The 15,634-nt window shown below is 41.1% G+C and overlaps 1 protein-coding gene across 1 annotated transcript in view; it reads left to right on the top strand.

Annotated features, from left to right (window-relative positions):
* Positions 1–15,088, top strand: part of WNT6 (Wnt family member 6) — a 50,173-nt gene extending 35,085 nt beyond the window's left edge. Inside the window, exons 2-4 of the mRNA XM_070957151.1 lie at positions 4,977–5,197; positions 12,463–12,764; positions 14,627–15,088. Coding sequence (XP_070813252.1) covers positions 4,977–5,197; positions 12,463–12,764; positions 14,627–15,088 — 985 coding nt within the window. The remainder of the gene's footprint in view (positions 1–4,976; positions 5,198–12,462; positions 12,765–14,626) is intronic.
* The last annotated feature ends 546 nt before the right edge of the window (positions 15,089–15,634 follow it).

Here is a 15,634-nt window from a genome sequence, read left to right as displayed (position 1 = left end):
TAATGCCTTTCTGAGATTTCTGAGAGCAATTTTTTTCTGACGTAAATTTTTTTTTAAAAAAAATCCACTACCCTTTAAGTAAACCCTCACAAGGGAGCAAGTGCATGCAACCTTGACTGACCATCTGCATATAAAACTGGCATGCTATTACTGAACTGCAGGTCCTTTCTTGCAGTTCTTCAGTAAAAAAAAAAAATCTTATACCCATATTCTGTATTTTTCTATATATTTTCTAATATTTTTGATATTTTATGTAGAAACATATTTTTCCATTTTAAACCACCAGAACCCATATAATTAACCATCTAAAATTTTTGAATAGAAAATAGAGTACATTCAACTTCTGTATTACAAGCAATAGCAACCATATAAAACCTGAAGTGAGACATGTCTAGTAAGTGTGAAGTGTCATAGAACCGATTAGCGTAGTCCTACTTTGTTTGGTTTTAGTTGTATGCCCTTTTACAACCCTCACTATGCCTATGAGTATCTTCTACTGTCATGCCCCGCTTTGGCCTCTGGTAAGAAACAGGAAATTAGATAAGAGGGAGCTTTGATCTCCTCAAGAGGAGTCTTGTACTCTTAAGTGTGGCATGTTTTGTGCCACAATCTACTCATGAAGGATTGCCTTAAAATACATCCATTGCCAGGCGGAAGCAGACAAGAAGGAGTTCATACCTAGATCATAAAAGATGACCCACAGATAGCCTAGGTAGAAAATATTTGTTTGGGCAGATAGAAGCACACAGGTGCAGACATATCCCTGGATACACATGGATTTTTTTAATTCGAAGCTCTTGCATTCCCTCTCCGTATTACTGCATTGAGAGATTTAATCTTTTGAGTTGCTAGAATTTCCTGGCTCTGGTTCTCTAGTGATCCATTTGATTAGTTTGGATTTTTTCAAAACTTCCTGGGGCGTGATGGACTCGCAGACTGTAGGCTTCATAGTCAAGCAGTAAGGGCTATTCTGTATCCTGTCAATCAATGTAATGGGGATCAAAGTGAGAACATCTAAACCAGTGGTGAAATCCAATTTTTTTTACTACCAGTTCTGTGGGTGTGGCTTGGTGGGCGTGGCAGGGGAAGGATACTGCAAAATCTCCATTCCCACACCAGCCAAAGGTGGTATTTTCTAGGTCTCCGAACTGCTCAAAATTTCCGCTACCGGTTCTCCAGAACCTGACAGAACCTGCTGGATTTCACCCCTGATCTAAACTGATCATGACTCCAGCCTTTTGTGAAGAGTAGGTGGCCATTGGTATTTTAAAAGCTGTGAGGGTTATTTGTAAAAATATATTGACCCATAATACTGAATAACACATTATTTCATCCGCGAATAGGCATAAAGAGTTTACCTCTCTTGAAAATATGTTTTTATCCATAGATATTGATTGCATCAGTTCACAATCCATACCCCTCTTTGTGTTTTCTCATTACAGATAGCAACAGCCAGCCTAAGAATGGTTTATTGAATCAACTATAATTGGCTGGATTTGCACAACATGCTAGGTCTTAAAAACATTATTTATAAAAGAGATTGGCTCAGCTCGCACAACATTCCACACCAAAATATTAACAAAATGTTATGGCTTTGGATAATGAATCCAATCATGATTAAAATATGTCAATTTACAAAACATGAAGGGTATTGATAGCTGTTGGAATGATAAAATGACAGTTTCTGGGCCCACTGATGGGGAAGAAATACAATGGAAGCAGAATTTAAGCGGATGAAAATCTTGCAATGGATAAGAAAATATGCAGAGTATATTAGTGTCCTTCTCTCTTTCGCTGAGCATAGGAAGCGTTAGTTTAAAAAAAAAAACCTTGCGTTTGAAATTTAACAGATACACCTGGCATGTTTTCAAGTTTTTTTCCCCTCCTGTGATTGCAAAGGAGGGAGGAAGGTGGGGCTTTTTGGGGTTTTTTTTGGAGCTGAGCTTCTCTGGATTTTGCATGCAATCCTGTGTTCTATGGCATCGGCAGGGAAGTTTGTTCATTGTGTAGTATAAAATAGCTTTATAATTTCTACTCTGGATCTTTATGTTTTACAGCCTTCAACTGTTTTTTTGGTGAGCTTTTTGAAAGAAAATAGTTAAGGGAAACTCCTGTACTGAGAGTAATCTAGAAGCTAGGGAGAAAAGCTGGCACAACATTAGAGTTTTGTTTATAAACTTTTATCGTTTTTTCAAGGTTAGTCATTTTTTCAAAAAGTAACTCGTGCTTTCCTTGTTTACCTGCTCTGGTCATACAATAGAATGATAATAACCCTAGAATGTATTGAATTTAAAGAAGGGCTTATGCCCTATTACCACTCTACATGGAAAATAATAGTGAAATGAATGAAATTGGATTATATACTTCAGGTAGCAAGGGTCATTTTTTAATGCTCTCTTACATTATACCAACAGCTGCAGCAACAGTAGTAGGTAATATATATTGGACAATTGATATATTATATACTATTTGGTTGGCTAAGTAGGAAGTATGCCCACCTAAACCCTCATAGGTTTTGCCTATGAGCAAGTGCATCTGAGTGTTGTCATTGCTTTAAAGAGCATGATATACACGGATGAGCATCTAACTTTGTCTGGAAGAGGCCAAAGAAGCAAGACACTACAAATTAAAATTGACTATGGCTCCTATCTCTTGTTCCTTGTGGGCAGATAAAACCATAGTCCAGCATTTACACAGTTCATTAGCCATATCTGCTTTTAGATGGAACCAGTGCAAGTAGATTATCCTCTGCTAAATCAGTATTGTGGCTTTGCTTGACATGTACATGGAGAGGGATTGGGTTTGTTTGTTTAATAAATTTTATAGTCCCCCAACTCACACATAGGTGACTCTGGGCAGCTTACAAAATTTAAAGGATCCACTACAGTGGTGAAATCCAATTTTTTTTTACTACCGGTTCTGTGGGCGTGCTTTGGTGGGTGTGGTGTGGCTTGGTGGGTGTGGCTCGATGGGCGTGGCAGGGGAAGGATACTGCAAAATCTCCATTCCCACCCTACTCTAGGGCCAGCCAGAGGTGGTATTTGCCGGTTCTCCGAATTACTCAAAATTTCCGCTACCGGTTCTCCAGAACCTGTTAGAACCTGCTGAATTTCACCCCTGATCCACTATATATAATAAAAGCCCTAAAATAACCCCATCCCACCCTCATGTCAGCAAAAACACAATCCAAACAGCCACTTTATCATCTCTGTCTCCATTTGTGATCCCCAGGCCTGCTGGCAAAGCCATAGCTTTAGGGTGTTTTGGAAAAGCAATAGGGTTGGAGCTCAGCTAACCTTAACTTGGGGGTGGGTGGGTTAATGCAGGATGAAGAAACTTTGGCCCTTTAGATGTCACAGGGTTTCAATGCTGATAACTGCAGCAAGTGTAGGCAATGAGGAGTGAATGTGATCTGACATATGGAGGAGGATCTTGTTCTTACAATTACTGTAGTAGGGAATAGTTTTTTAAAACATGCACGAACATTCAAAAATACGACTCTACCAAATCTAAAATGAAGTATAGCCCAAACTGATTTGTTTCTTGTATTAAAGGTCTACCTAAAAGTCACTTTGTGTCATTTCAGAAATTTAATGTGACCTAGCTGTTAGGTAGAGAAGGGTGATAGCTAGAAAAAGGTGTAACTGTATTGGGTGTTCCTTCCATTTGTTTCAGAGGCCATCCTATTTGAGACAGATCTGGCTCTGGGCTAAGGCTGAGAAGGCACCAGCCTTGGGTGCCAAATTTTAGGGGGTATGCCCAAATTGGCAAGACTTAAAAAAAATCCACAATAAAAAGTGAAAAGCAATAACAGCTAACTTTATGAGACAGTGCACTTGCTTCAGGGTTATATTTTATTATTTTATTTTATTTTATTTTATTTTATTTTATTTTATTTTATTTTATTTTATTTTATTTTATTTTATTTTATTTTATTTTATTTTATTTTATTATTTTATTATTTTATTATTTTATTTTATTTTATTTTATTTTATTTTATTTTATTTTATTTTATTTATTATTTTATTTTATTTTATTATTTTATTTTATTTTATTTTATTTTATTTTATTTTATTTTATTATTTTATTTTATTTTAATTTAATTTCATTTAGTTTCATATTATTTCTTCAATTTCTATGGCTACCTAACTCCGCCAAGTGACTCTGGGTGGCTATATAATTATAATATAATGAAAACAATTATAAAAACATTAAAATATTGAAAACATCCATAAAATAAATAAGTACAAACAGCAGCTGTGATGATTAATCATCTAATAGTAAAGCCAAGCAACAGGGCCCTTAATACACTCCAAGCCCCAGACCGAGGTATATAGCCAATTTTTAAAAAACTTTGTGAAAAGCCAACAGAGTTGGGCCATTCTGATCTCTGAGGGGAGGCTAGTCCATAAAGCAGGGGCTACAGCAGAAAAAGTCTGTCTTCTAGTTCCCACTAGTCAGTTCTTTGGCTGATGGGATCTGCAGCATGCCCAATCTGTTGCATGAGATTGGATGGGTAGAAACTCTTGGAAAAAGATGGTCCCACAGGTAAATTATTAAAAAAATTACAATATTGCATTGTAAATAAGGTGAAAATTCTGAGAAAAAGAAAAAAATTGCCTAGACCTAAAAATCATAAGTATAATGCTCAAAATCTCAAAGAAAAAAACCTAGAGTGTGTGTTTTGAAATTCCTTAAAAAATTGGAAGAGGAGCCAATGGAAGAAGGCAGAATATGACCTTGCGTAAGGTGCTAAAATGCCTAAAACTGATTCTGGTCAGAGAGAATGTTAAACTGGAAAGTCCTGGAACATACAGCAGAAAATGATACCACCTTTGGAAATATCCTTGCATAAATTCAGTGATTAATTTCATAATTAACTTCTATGAGAGCTCTAAAGAGCTATTAAAAAGGTTTAAACCTACTAATTTCGATGCAGCTAGAGTGTTCCCTTGTCTTTCCTCCAATCTTTCCAGGGCAGTGGGCAGCCCGTTGGTCATGGATCCCAACAGCATCTGTCGGAAGACTAAGCGCCTGGCAGGGAAACAGGCTGAATTGTGTCAGACGGAACCTGAGATTGTACAAGAAGTCGCCAAAGGAGCCAGACTGGGTGTGCGTGAGTGCCAGTACCAATTCCGTTTTCGTCGCTGGAACTGCACCAGCCACAGCAAATATTTTGGGAAGATCCTACAGCAGGGTGAGTGGGATAGGCTTTGTTGCTTAAGTAGACCATTGCCCTTTGGGATTCTTCCAGAGCAGAAGGAGAAAAAAAGCATTTATTTTGTTCATTAAAGAAATTCCTCATCCAAATAGTCCTCACAATTAAAGAGAGAGAAAAAAAGAGGACCGAAATTGCCCGTGGGATATAAATTCTTATGTGGAGATGATTCATTCATTCAGAAGTTTGGGGGGGGCACAGAATAAATTTGAAACTCTTCTCTGCTTGTTTTGAAATTAAATTGGGCAATAGGTGGGATGAAGACATTTGTTCACTGAATCCTTGCTGCATGCTTTGAGCTGGGCTATTCAGATAGTTCTAGGGCAGTGTTTCCCAAACTTTTGACATATGTGTACCCCTTCTATAATTTTCGTAACGCTGAGTACCCCTCATGAAAAACATATGGTACCCCTGGGGGTACGCGTACCACACTTTGGGAAACGCTTAGATAACACTGCAATTCTCCGGCGTTTAAACAGCTCCGCGGCTCAACGTCAACTGTTAATGTTCCCGCAGTTTAAAAATGGCCGAACCCGAGCTGCGCGAAGGATGCACAGAAGTTCCCGCCATAATGAGTTGCGATACGATGTACGATGGCCCCAGTTCCCGTGTAAAAACTGCAATACGCGCCTATTTCTTTCCTTGTTCTGTGGGCGCAGCTAAGCACGGTGCAGTGGATATTCCCACGTGATCCCCACCAAACTCCGGTGCAACGCGTACCCCCACCAAACTCTTCCCATACCCCTGGGGGTACGCGTACCACACTTTGGGAAACACTGTTCTAGGGTTTGGGATTAATTTAGTGCTTCTGTTGGAGGGTGGGAAACAGGAACTCTGCAGTCATAACAAGCACTGTTCTTCTCTAAATTACAGTGATGTTTATTATTTTGTGTAGTATTTTTATTTTGTGCAGTATTTTATCTACTTCTCTCCTTGACTCACACAGCTGTTTTCAGTTCTTTTAGCTCAGGGAGGTGAACAGAAACAGGAAAAAATATTCTTTCCTGAGCATCTTTGTCAAGCTCTCCTCTCCAATCTCTAATTTGTACTCCCCACCCCACTCCATGCTGCAATAATATCCCCCAGCCAGTCTGCTCAGCAGATCTTTCTTTGGATCCTGCTGGGCTTTCACTTGCAGATTCACCTGTTCCTTGTATCTCCAGTACATGCCATATAAATATACAATTTCAGCTATGGCCAATGGTGCCCCCTCCATTGCTTAACACTTCTGTCCTTTCATATATTTTCACTTGCATCAAGAGTCTTAATTAGGCATAAAGCTTCTTCGTGTCTGTGTGAGATTGTGCCTGGTTTTGGCACATAGGAAAAAACCCATTTGAATGTTAAGACCATAATATCATCTCACATCCTACCATAGCCCCAGATGATAAAAATTATTTGTCTGAAATGAAGCCAATGAACTTCTTACAAGTGCTCATTTTATTAAGACACATAGTTAAAAGTGAAAAATCTCTCTTTGTGTTTATAGCAGAACATCTAGTTTTCTGCCATTGCTTTCTTCCACGGGTTTTTTTTTTTTCATTTTCCCAATTTACTCTACAGCACTGAAATTCCTTGTTGGTCTCCTCTTCAAGTACCACTAATAGACAAAGAGGCAATGTAGCGATTCTAACTGAACCTATCTATAAACCCATTTCATCTTAAGTATTGGATTTCAGGATCAGCAGAAATATAAAATGTTTAGGCCTCTGTATGGACCTGCGTCCAGAGGGACAAGCAATTTTTCTTATATTATTTAAATTATTCAATTAAAACACTGAGGGACTGTGTCTACAGTGCTTTAAAGACAAGAGTTAAACTGAGGCCTAGTTTAAATGTGAACGCATTTAGATTAATTTAGAAAGCATTATTCCTAGTTGAGAAGATGAATGTAGGCTTGGGTATGTTTGGTATGTTAAGTTTATAGGTAACATTTTGATTCTTGTGTGCCTCTTCCAGTACCCACACACATTGGGTATTGCAGTGATAGGAAGGACAGAAGCTTTAATTTTTCTTCCCCTGCCATTGATCCTTTTCCAGATGAGAGAAGCCACTAACCTTGTACATGGTCACTAGTGTCGATAGAAGATTTATCTTCTTCCTTTTTAGAAAACGACTCTTTTTTTATTATTAACTGAGAGGAAGCAGTAATCTGTTCCCCTTATTCAGGTGTAGGCTGATCAATTGGATAGTCAGAAAAAGCTGCCATGCGTCACAGAGACCTAGGCATTACTGATAAGGAATGTAGGATAACACTTCTAGATCTTATATATATATATATCCATATAAGATATACCCAGAACATAGTATCATATGATCACTTTAACCTGTTTTAGTGTATTCAATTAGAGTATTAGATGTTTTATTTCCCTAATCTGAAAACAATTCTCTAAACCTTGCACAATGTGATTAATTGATTGACAACATTTAATTAATTACAAGGTTTTCTTCAGCCTTTTTTAAATTTAAAAAACCCTGCAGTTATTGTGTCCTTTTGCTCACATAAAGGAAGGAATGGCTCTTTTAAGATGATGCCTGATGTTGGATCATCAGAGGCTTTTTTTTACTTTTAAAAACATTTTTTTCGCCTGAAGAGGTTGTAGAAAAAATGCTTTTAAAAGTTTTTTAAAAAAGCCTCTGATTATTGCGTGGCTCAGCTGGGCATGGGGGGGCAGGGATTTTTGCTACCAGTTCTCCAAACCACCCGCCACCATTGCTACCAGATCGGGCGATCCGGTCCAAACTGGGAGCATTTCACCCCATATATATGTGCATATATATGCATATATATATATTGCAAAAACAAAGCAAGCATGCATTTCCCTGTACAGTTTATTAATATGCAGATACAAGGTGAATTCTATAAATCATTTAATATTTATACAATTATTTGATAAAGAAATTAGGCCACCATTGTATTGTTTTAAAAATAGAATTGGCTTCTGCATTGCCCTTTGCTTCCTGCAAAAAAAAACAAAAAACGCATTGTCCACCTCAAATCTTCTTAGAACAGTGGTTGACTATAACAGCCCTTTTGGTGGAAATCAGGAGTGCCTGACAAGTTTGGAACAGTTATCATAACCTTGAATTATTAATCAGGTTACTAAGATATATGAAAGTTGTATGAAAACACAAAGGCCACTAGATAAGTTATTCTTGGTTAGAGTTGGATTAGAATTGGAACTCCTTGGGTACAATCCCCATTCACATATTAAATTATTAGGGTGTTCTTGGACGAGCCTCTTTCTCTTGTTTACCTCTCCTGGAATTGGAGAAGATGAAGTTTGTGTGTGTGTGTGTGTGAAAGCAGAGGCCCATATACAACACCTTGAAATCTACAGAGGAAAGGGTAGGAACAAATGAAATAATGCAGCTGGGACTGTAGAACTGAGTATCTGATCAAGCTGTGTGGGATCCCCTTGATCGTGAGGAGGAGGGGGAATATAGCACAGAATAAACCTTTGCTGTTAGGTGAAGACTGAGAATAGAAGGATAAGCTACTGATGATGACCAAGGAACGCCAAGAATCCTGGCTTGCTTATAACCACCTTTTCTCTGAGTGGAGACAACCGATACACAGGCTCCTAAGGGGTTGTGCTTTGTTCTTTCTCGCCGTGTGAGAGCGTGAGCGGTACAGGCATCTCCGAGGCTTTGGGGAGGGAGGCAGCAGATTATTGCTACAGGCCGAAGGTTTACTGCTGTGACATGTCTCCCTGTCCTTGTAATGAAGCAATTATGGATGCTCCCAGACAGCACAGCAGCTTTTAATAAAGCCCAAGAATGTATCCACGTCTGGGAGAGATTTACTGCCCCTCCCCCCTTCTCAAAGACTCTGCTCCTACATGTCCGTAGAGCTTCCTCAGACTTCCCAGCAACTGAGAGAGCAGAGCTGGGCCATAAATATGGCCAGGGAGCCTTTCTGGCACCTTCACAGTGAATAACAGCCCCTCCTTTCCCCTCACTCTAAGGGCAAAGAACCCCCCCCCTTCCTTTGTCCTTCTGCAGGCTCCTCCAAAGGCCAAAACAAAAGATGCTAGGCGGGAGGAAACCAGAGTGGTAGGTAGCGTCTACCCAAATGCAACGTTGAACTGAAAGGGTGTGTATATTCCCTAATGGAATAAAGTTAACAGCAATCAGAACAGGGCAGCATATACCAGAAGCTTATCTTCTATACTGCCGTGCTGCAACAGGTGCAGGAAGAGTGGCAAATGCTCACTTTTCGTTTGTCAGTTCCCTGATAACAACGGGGTCGAGTCAGTGGTGAAATCCAATTTTTTTTTACTACCGGTTCTATGTGGCTTGGTGGGTGTGGCAGGGGAAGGATACTACAAAATCTCCATTCCCACCCCACTCCAGGGGAAGGATACTGCAAAATCCCCATTCCCTTCCCCACTCCTGGGGGAAGGATATTGCAAAATCTCCATTCCCACCCCACTCCAGGGGAAGGATACTGCAAAATCCCCATTCCCTTCCCCACTCCTGGGGGAAGGATATTGCAAAATCTCCATTCCCATCCCACTCCAGGAGAAGAATACTGCAAAATCCCCATTCCCTCCCCGCTCCTGGGGGAAGGAAATTGCAAAATCTCCATTCCCACCCCACTCTGGGGCCAGCCAGAGGTGGCATTTGCCGGTTCTTCGAACTGCTCAAAATTTCCGCTACCGGTTCTCCAGAACCTGTCAGAACCTGCTGGATTTCAGAAAGCCACGGCGCTTGGTACGGCGACTGGTGCTTGAATTGAACTCACAAGACGAGCAAGCCAGTGGGAGATACCCGGGGAGAAAATAGCACCCGTTCTGGCAAGACGGATGGAAGGCGGACCTATTGGACCGCCGCAGAGATGTGGACAAAGAGCCCCATACGAAAGCGATGCCACTGCATCGCCTTACAGAGGAAAAAAATCCCCCGCAAGCAGTCCTTTATTGGGACACAGAAGTGGGGGAGAGGAAGAGAGGAGACGGAGCCCTCGGCGGTGCGGCGCCTCATGCTGGAATAGAGCAGAGCAAAGGAGAAATCCTCACCCCCACCCCCACCCCCCCGTGGCCGTGGCAGGTCCCAGCATGGCGAGGGATGCCTGGAACTCATGTCCCGCGGCGGAGGGGTGACTGGCGCCCCCCGTCATAAATTTAAATTTAAAAAAAAAATCCAGTTTGTTGAGATGGGAAGGGGGCTACTGCATCTTGGAATCCCACCCCTCATTTGTTCCTGCGTTGCTAACGAAAGCGATCTGTTGAGACGGCAACCTGTGTTAAAGGCTGTTCTGCGCTTTTCAGACGGGGTCCTTTTGGGTGGGAAGGGGGCGCCTTTCTCTGCGATGCCTTTTGAATGGCACCAAGCGCCATTCCCAGCTGGTTTAAAACTAGGATCTCTACAAAGAGCAGGGTTAATTCATTCGCCGGGTCTCGTTATCTCCGCCCTTTTCCATAACTATCTTTGTAGAGTCCAATCCGATGTATATTTACTTGGAAAAGAAGTCCGTTTTACTGATTTCAGGAGGCCTTATTAACAAATAAGGGTACTTGTGGGTACATCCCAGATTTCTGATGATTGGAAGTTAGTGTTGAATGGTAGATCTTTTTGGTTGGCAGACACATACCCAGAACGACAAAAATCATGCTCTGACAACATCAATTTTCCTCCTTGGTTATACAGTGTTGGTTTCACCCAGTGATGAAATCCAGCAGGTTCTAACAGGTTCTGGAGAACCCGTAGCGGAAATTTTGAGTAGTTCAGAAAACCGGCAAATATCACCTCTGGCTGGCCCTAGAGTGGGGTGGGATTGGAGATTTTGCAATGTCCTTCCCCCAGAAGGGGAGGAATGGAGATTTTGCAGTATCCTTCCCCTGGAGTGGGGTGGGAATGGAGATTTTATACTATCCTAACCCTGCCACACCCACCAAGCCACACCCACAGAACCGGTAGGGAAAAATTTTGGATTTCACCCCTGGTTTCACCTCATTTCTAGCCCGTCTTTTATTGTCACTTTAGCCATTTCCCCACAATTGAGCTAAAGTACCATCCATCCTTTCTTGGGTGGACCCAGAAAACTGCCTGTTGTAAGATTGATGGGTTTGCATCACCAACCTCTATCTTGCTTCTCCATTGCTTGTTATCACCACTGGCTGCCAAAATGCTGTCTAAATTGGCAGCTTCACCAAGCAATGTAGACTTGCTGATTGGTTTTCTCATCGTCTGATGAAGTGCTGAAAAGGGCTCACTGAGAACCAGAGATGAAACCAACCAGCAGCCAATGTAACAGATGCCATGGAGATAGGACTTGGCAATGTCAATAGCATTGCTTTCTGTCCACATCAACAACATTGAATAATACTTTAAATCAATGGTTGGGAATTGTTCTATGAGCCTTTCCTCACTCTAAGGCAGGGGTCCCAAACTTGGCAGCTTTAAAATTTATGGATTTTCCCATGCTGACTGGGGAATTCTGGGAGTTGAAGTCCACAAGTCTTAAGGCTGCCAAGTTTGGAGAGCTTGCCCTAAAGATATCATTTGGCTAAAGAAGAGCCAATGATATTTATTGCCCAATCTCCCCAGGATACAGACACTTCCTACTGGTCTGATCACATAACCACACCATTCCAAACAGGGCAGGAAACGCAATAAAATGTACAAACCATATCTATGTTGCATTTTAAGTGGGAAACTATTATTTTACAAAGGATGAAGGAAAATCATCATTGTTTATGTAGTGTACTGTATATTGGAGGTGGTGACCCTTTGAGGGCTGTATGCAACAAAATTTCATTTTAATGTATGCTGATTAGTGTACATTCAAAGAATGAATGCTAGGTGGCTCAGTGGCAAAGATGCTGAGCTTATTGATCAGAAAGCTTGGCAGTTTGGTGGTTCGAATCCCTAATATAGGTCTCCTGCGCGAGCAGGGGGTTGGACTAGATGACCTTCAAGGTCCCTTCCAACTCTGTTACTGTTAGAAAGTTATTCTAAGAGGATGAGTAAATGCCAACATACATTATTGAACTAGAGCTATGCCTTGTTATGTTTGCCAAAAGCTGTCCTTAAATAAGTAAGTTTTCTATAAGTAACAGCCAAGATAAAGCAACTACAGGTAATAGTGTCTGAGAAGCCTTCAGTGGCTTGAATTGTTGTCTATGATGACATGGCCTGCCAGTACCACTTGTTTTGCTTGGCCATTAAGGTTATTTTGAAAGATGACTTTGCCTAATGTGTTTTCCATCCCTTTTTCCCTCTCTCAATTTACAAAACAGATATCCGGGAGACAGCCTTTGTCTATGCCATCACGGCAGCTGGTGTTAGCCATGCGGTCACCCAGGCCTGCAGCATGGGTGATCTGTTGCAGTGTGGCTGCGAGGCAACTCGGAGCAGGGCACCTCCCCTGCCACCTGCCATCATGGGATCGGAGAGCTCTGCTTGGGAATGGGGTGGCTGCGGGGATGATGTTGACTTTGGCTATGAGAAATCCCGGCAGTTCATGGATGCTAAGCGCAAGCGTGGCAAAAGTGATATTCGGACTCTTATTGACCTGCACAACAATGAAGCAGGGAGACTGGTAAGGGCTGTATTGCTTCTTCAATCTATTTTATGCAGGAACCTCTGCTGATGGGCTGCTCTGCTTCCTTCTCTGTGCATAAACCAAGATGTACTTATTTGTCGGGTCATGTCCTTCTCAGAGGTCCTTCTCTTTTCTGTTCCATCTTGTCTTATATGTAGACAATTTTATATGTTCTAGACCTCTTAACCTAATGTTCTTTTACACTGCTGGGTTTCTGATCCTCTACATAATTTGAGAAGTAATTTTATGCATGTGTGTGTGTCATTTTTAAATTCCATTTTATAAATGAGCAGAGCAGCCTTAGATCACCAGTGAAAACATATTCCCTGACAGAACAAGAAAACACTATTGCTACAGAACTATCACTTGTGTTTCAAAAATGGATGATATTGCAGTTGAGTAAATGAATGGAGAGGGAGGAGAAAGTACAAGAACAAATATAAAGCATTAAAGGATGCTTCTGGAACATAATAGCTAAGGTTCGAAAGTGTGATTTAAGAACTTGGATCAAACCCCATCCTGAAAAAGATCTCTAGATGGATTTTGGCAAAACCTTATCACAACAGACTCTGATGTGATGATAGGAATATTGGACTGTTAAAATATCTGCTTCAGCTCCCATATTTAGGAGATGTTTGGATAGTGTATTCCGTCTAAAATTAGTCTGTATCAGATGATGATAAATGATTCCTCCAAAATACAATTTTTTATTATCTAGATTTCAGAAGCATGATGCTATAACATATCTTATCTCTTATTTTTCTTTTCTTTTTTTTTTAAATGTAAGAGAGGAAGCGCTAATTTATTATTTTCAGGCATATTATATTCTTGAAACAATCTTGAGGACTACAATCTGATTTTCACAGTTTAGCTGACTGGCATCATTGATGTAATACTTTCAACACTGAGCTTAAGTATATGAAGCTTGTCAGCTCAGACGTTAGGAAAACAATTGTGTTTCTTGTAAGATATTAAGAAACAGCCTCTATAAAACATAGCTTAGATAGTGATACACTCATGGTTATATGAAATAACAACTGATCGAACATACTTCTTTGCAAATGAAACTGAACATAAAAGAAATTCAAAAGTGCAATTAAAATTTGCTCGGATCCATATAAAATGGCTTTGGGTATTGACATTGACCTGCTAAGTTGTCTGTGGGATGTCCACGTTTAAAGCGTTAGCTGTCACATATTTTTACAAGCTGTTGTGGTGGCAATAGGTAGAGATACAATATCTGTTTCCGGAAAAGAACGCACCCATCTAACCTTAGAAGAAACTTTCCGTCTCCCTGCTTGTTCTCACTTCTTATCTAAAATAATCAGCTAGGAGACTTCACTCCAGGGGTGAAATGCTCCTGGTTCGGACCAGATCACCCAATCTGGTAGCGATGGAGATGGGTGGTTCGGAGAACCGGTAGCAAAAATACCTGCCCCCCCTCTCCATGCCCAGCTGAGCTGCACAATCATCAGAGGCTTTTTTTTACTTTTTTTTTTACTTTTTTTTTTTTTAACTGATAATCACGCGGCTCAGCTGGGATCATCAAAGGCTTTTAAAAGAAAAAAAACCTTTTTTTCTTTTAAATGCCTCTGACGATCCTAGCTGAGTTGCCTGATTGGCAGAGGCTTTTTTTAAAAAAAAACTTTTAAAAGCATTTTTTGGCCGAAGAGGTTGTAGAAAAATTGCTTTTAAAAGTAAAAAAAAAAAAATGGCCACGCCCACCCAGTCACATTAAACCCCCCCAAGCCACGCCCACAGAACCGGTAGTAACAAATTTTAGATTTCACCACTGCTTCACTCTGATCTTACTAATCTTGCAATTGCCATTTTGTTTCCTATTTATTGTGGCTTTCCAGGCAGTGAAGAACCATATGCGGACGGAGTGCAAGTGTCATGGCCTTTCAGGTTCCTGTGCCTTACGCACCTGTTGGAAGAAGATGCCACCTTTCCGAGAAGTGGGTGACCGCCTGCTTGAACGTTTTAATGGGGCTTTTAAAGTGATGGGTGGCAACGATGGCAAAACACTCATCCCTGTCGGTCGGAACATGAAACCCCCTGACAGACAGGACCTCATCTATTCTGCCGACTCGCCTGACTTCTGCATTGCTAACCGCAAGACGGGTTCGTTGGGCACACGTGGGCGAGTGTGCAATAACACTGCCATGGACATGAGTGGCTGTGACCTGCTCTGCTGTGGACGGGGTCATCGTGAGGAGACACTGCTCTTGGAAGAAAACTGCCTTTGCCGTTTTCATTGGTGCTGTGTAGTTCAGTGCCGGAAGTGCACAGTGCGCAAAGAGCTCAGTTTATGTATTTGAGTGGGTTATGGGAAGAACATTGAATAAGGATGACCCAAAGCAGAAGGACAGGAAAGTACCCACCGCCTGCCACAGAATCCCGAAAGAGCAAGCGTCGCCAAGCTGATTAGGGCATGTGGGCATCAAGGTAATCTAGTTGGAATCAGAATAATGTACTAGAGAATGTGCTGAATCCACTTTGGATTCTCAGAGCAGGTTCTTGTTGGTGGCCAATATTGTTCCTAGCACTTGACTACAACTTCTTTGTAGCAGGTCCTTGGCATCTAGCACCAGGCTATGGTTTCAGAAGGTCCTACCATTCCTTGCTACACTCGACATGTACTCCTGAAAATGAGGAATCCTGTCTTATCTGATACTCCCATGATCATTTCCAGCTGCTTGGTCCTATCTAGGCCTCTCACTATGGATTATGAACTGATTCTCTAGAGAGAGGTGCTGTGCTTCACTTATTAATGGATCTTTACTGTGTTTTAAGAGGACAGCAGAGATTTCTTGACTATCCAATCCCCCAAATTCCCTTACTCCCCTTTGGGCTGCCATTTCTTT

The sequence above is a fragment of the Pituophis catenifer genome, unplaced genomic scaffold, assembly GCF_029215685.1.
Source record: "Pituophis catenifer annectens isolate HBS135680 unplaced genomic scaffold, rPitCat1.0.hap2 SCAF_1, whole genome shotgun sequence".
NCBI lineage: Eukaryota > Metazoa > Chordata > Lepidosauria > Squamata > Colubridae > Pituophis > Pituophis catenifer.
Note: the sequence above shows the minus strand (reverse complement) of the source record. Positions and strands in the feature narration are given on the sequence as shown.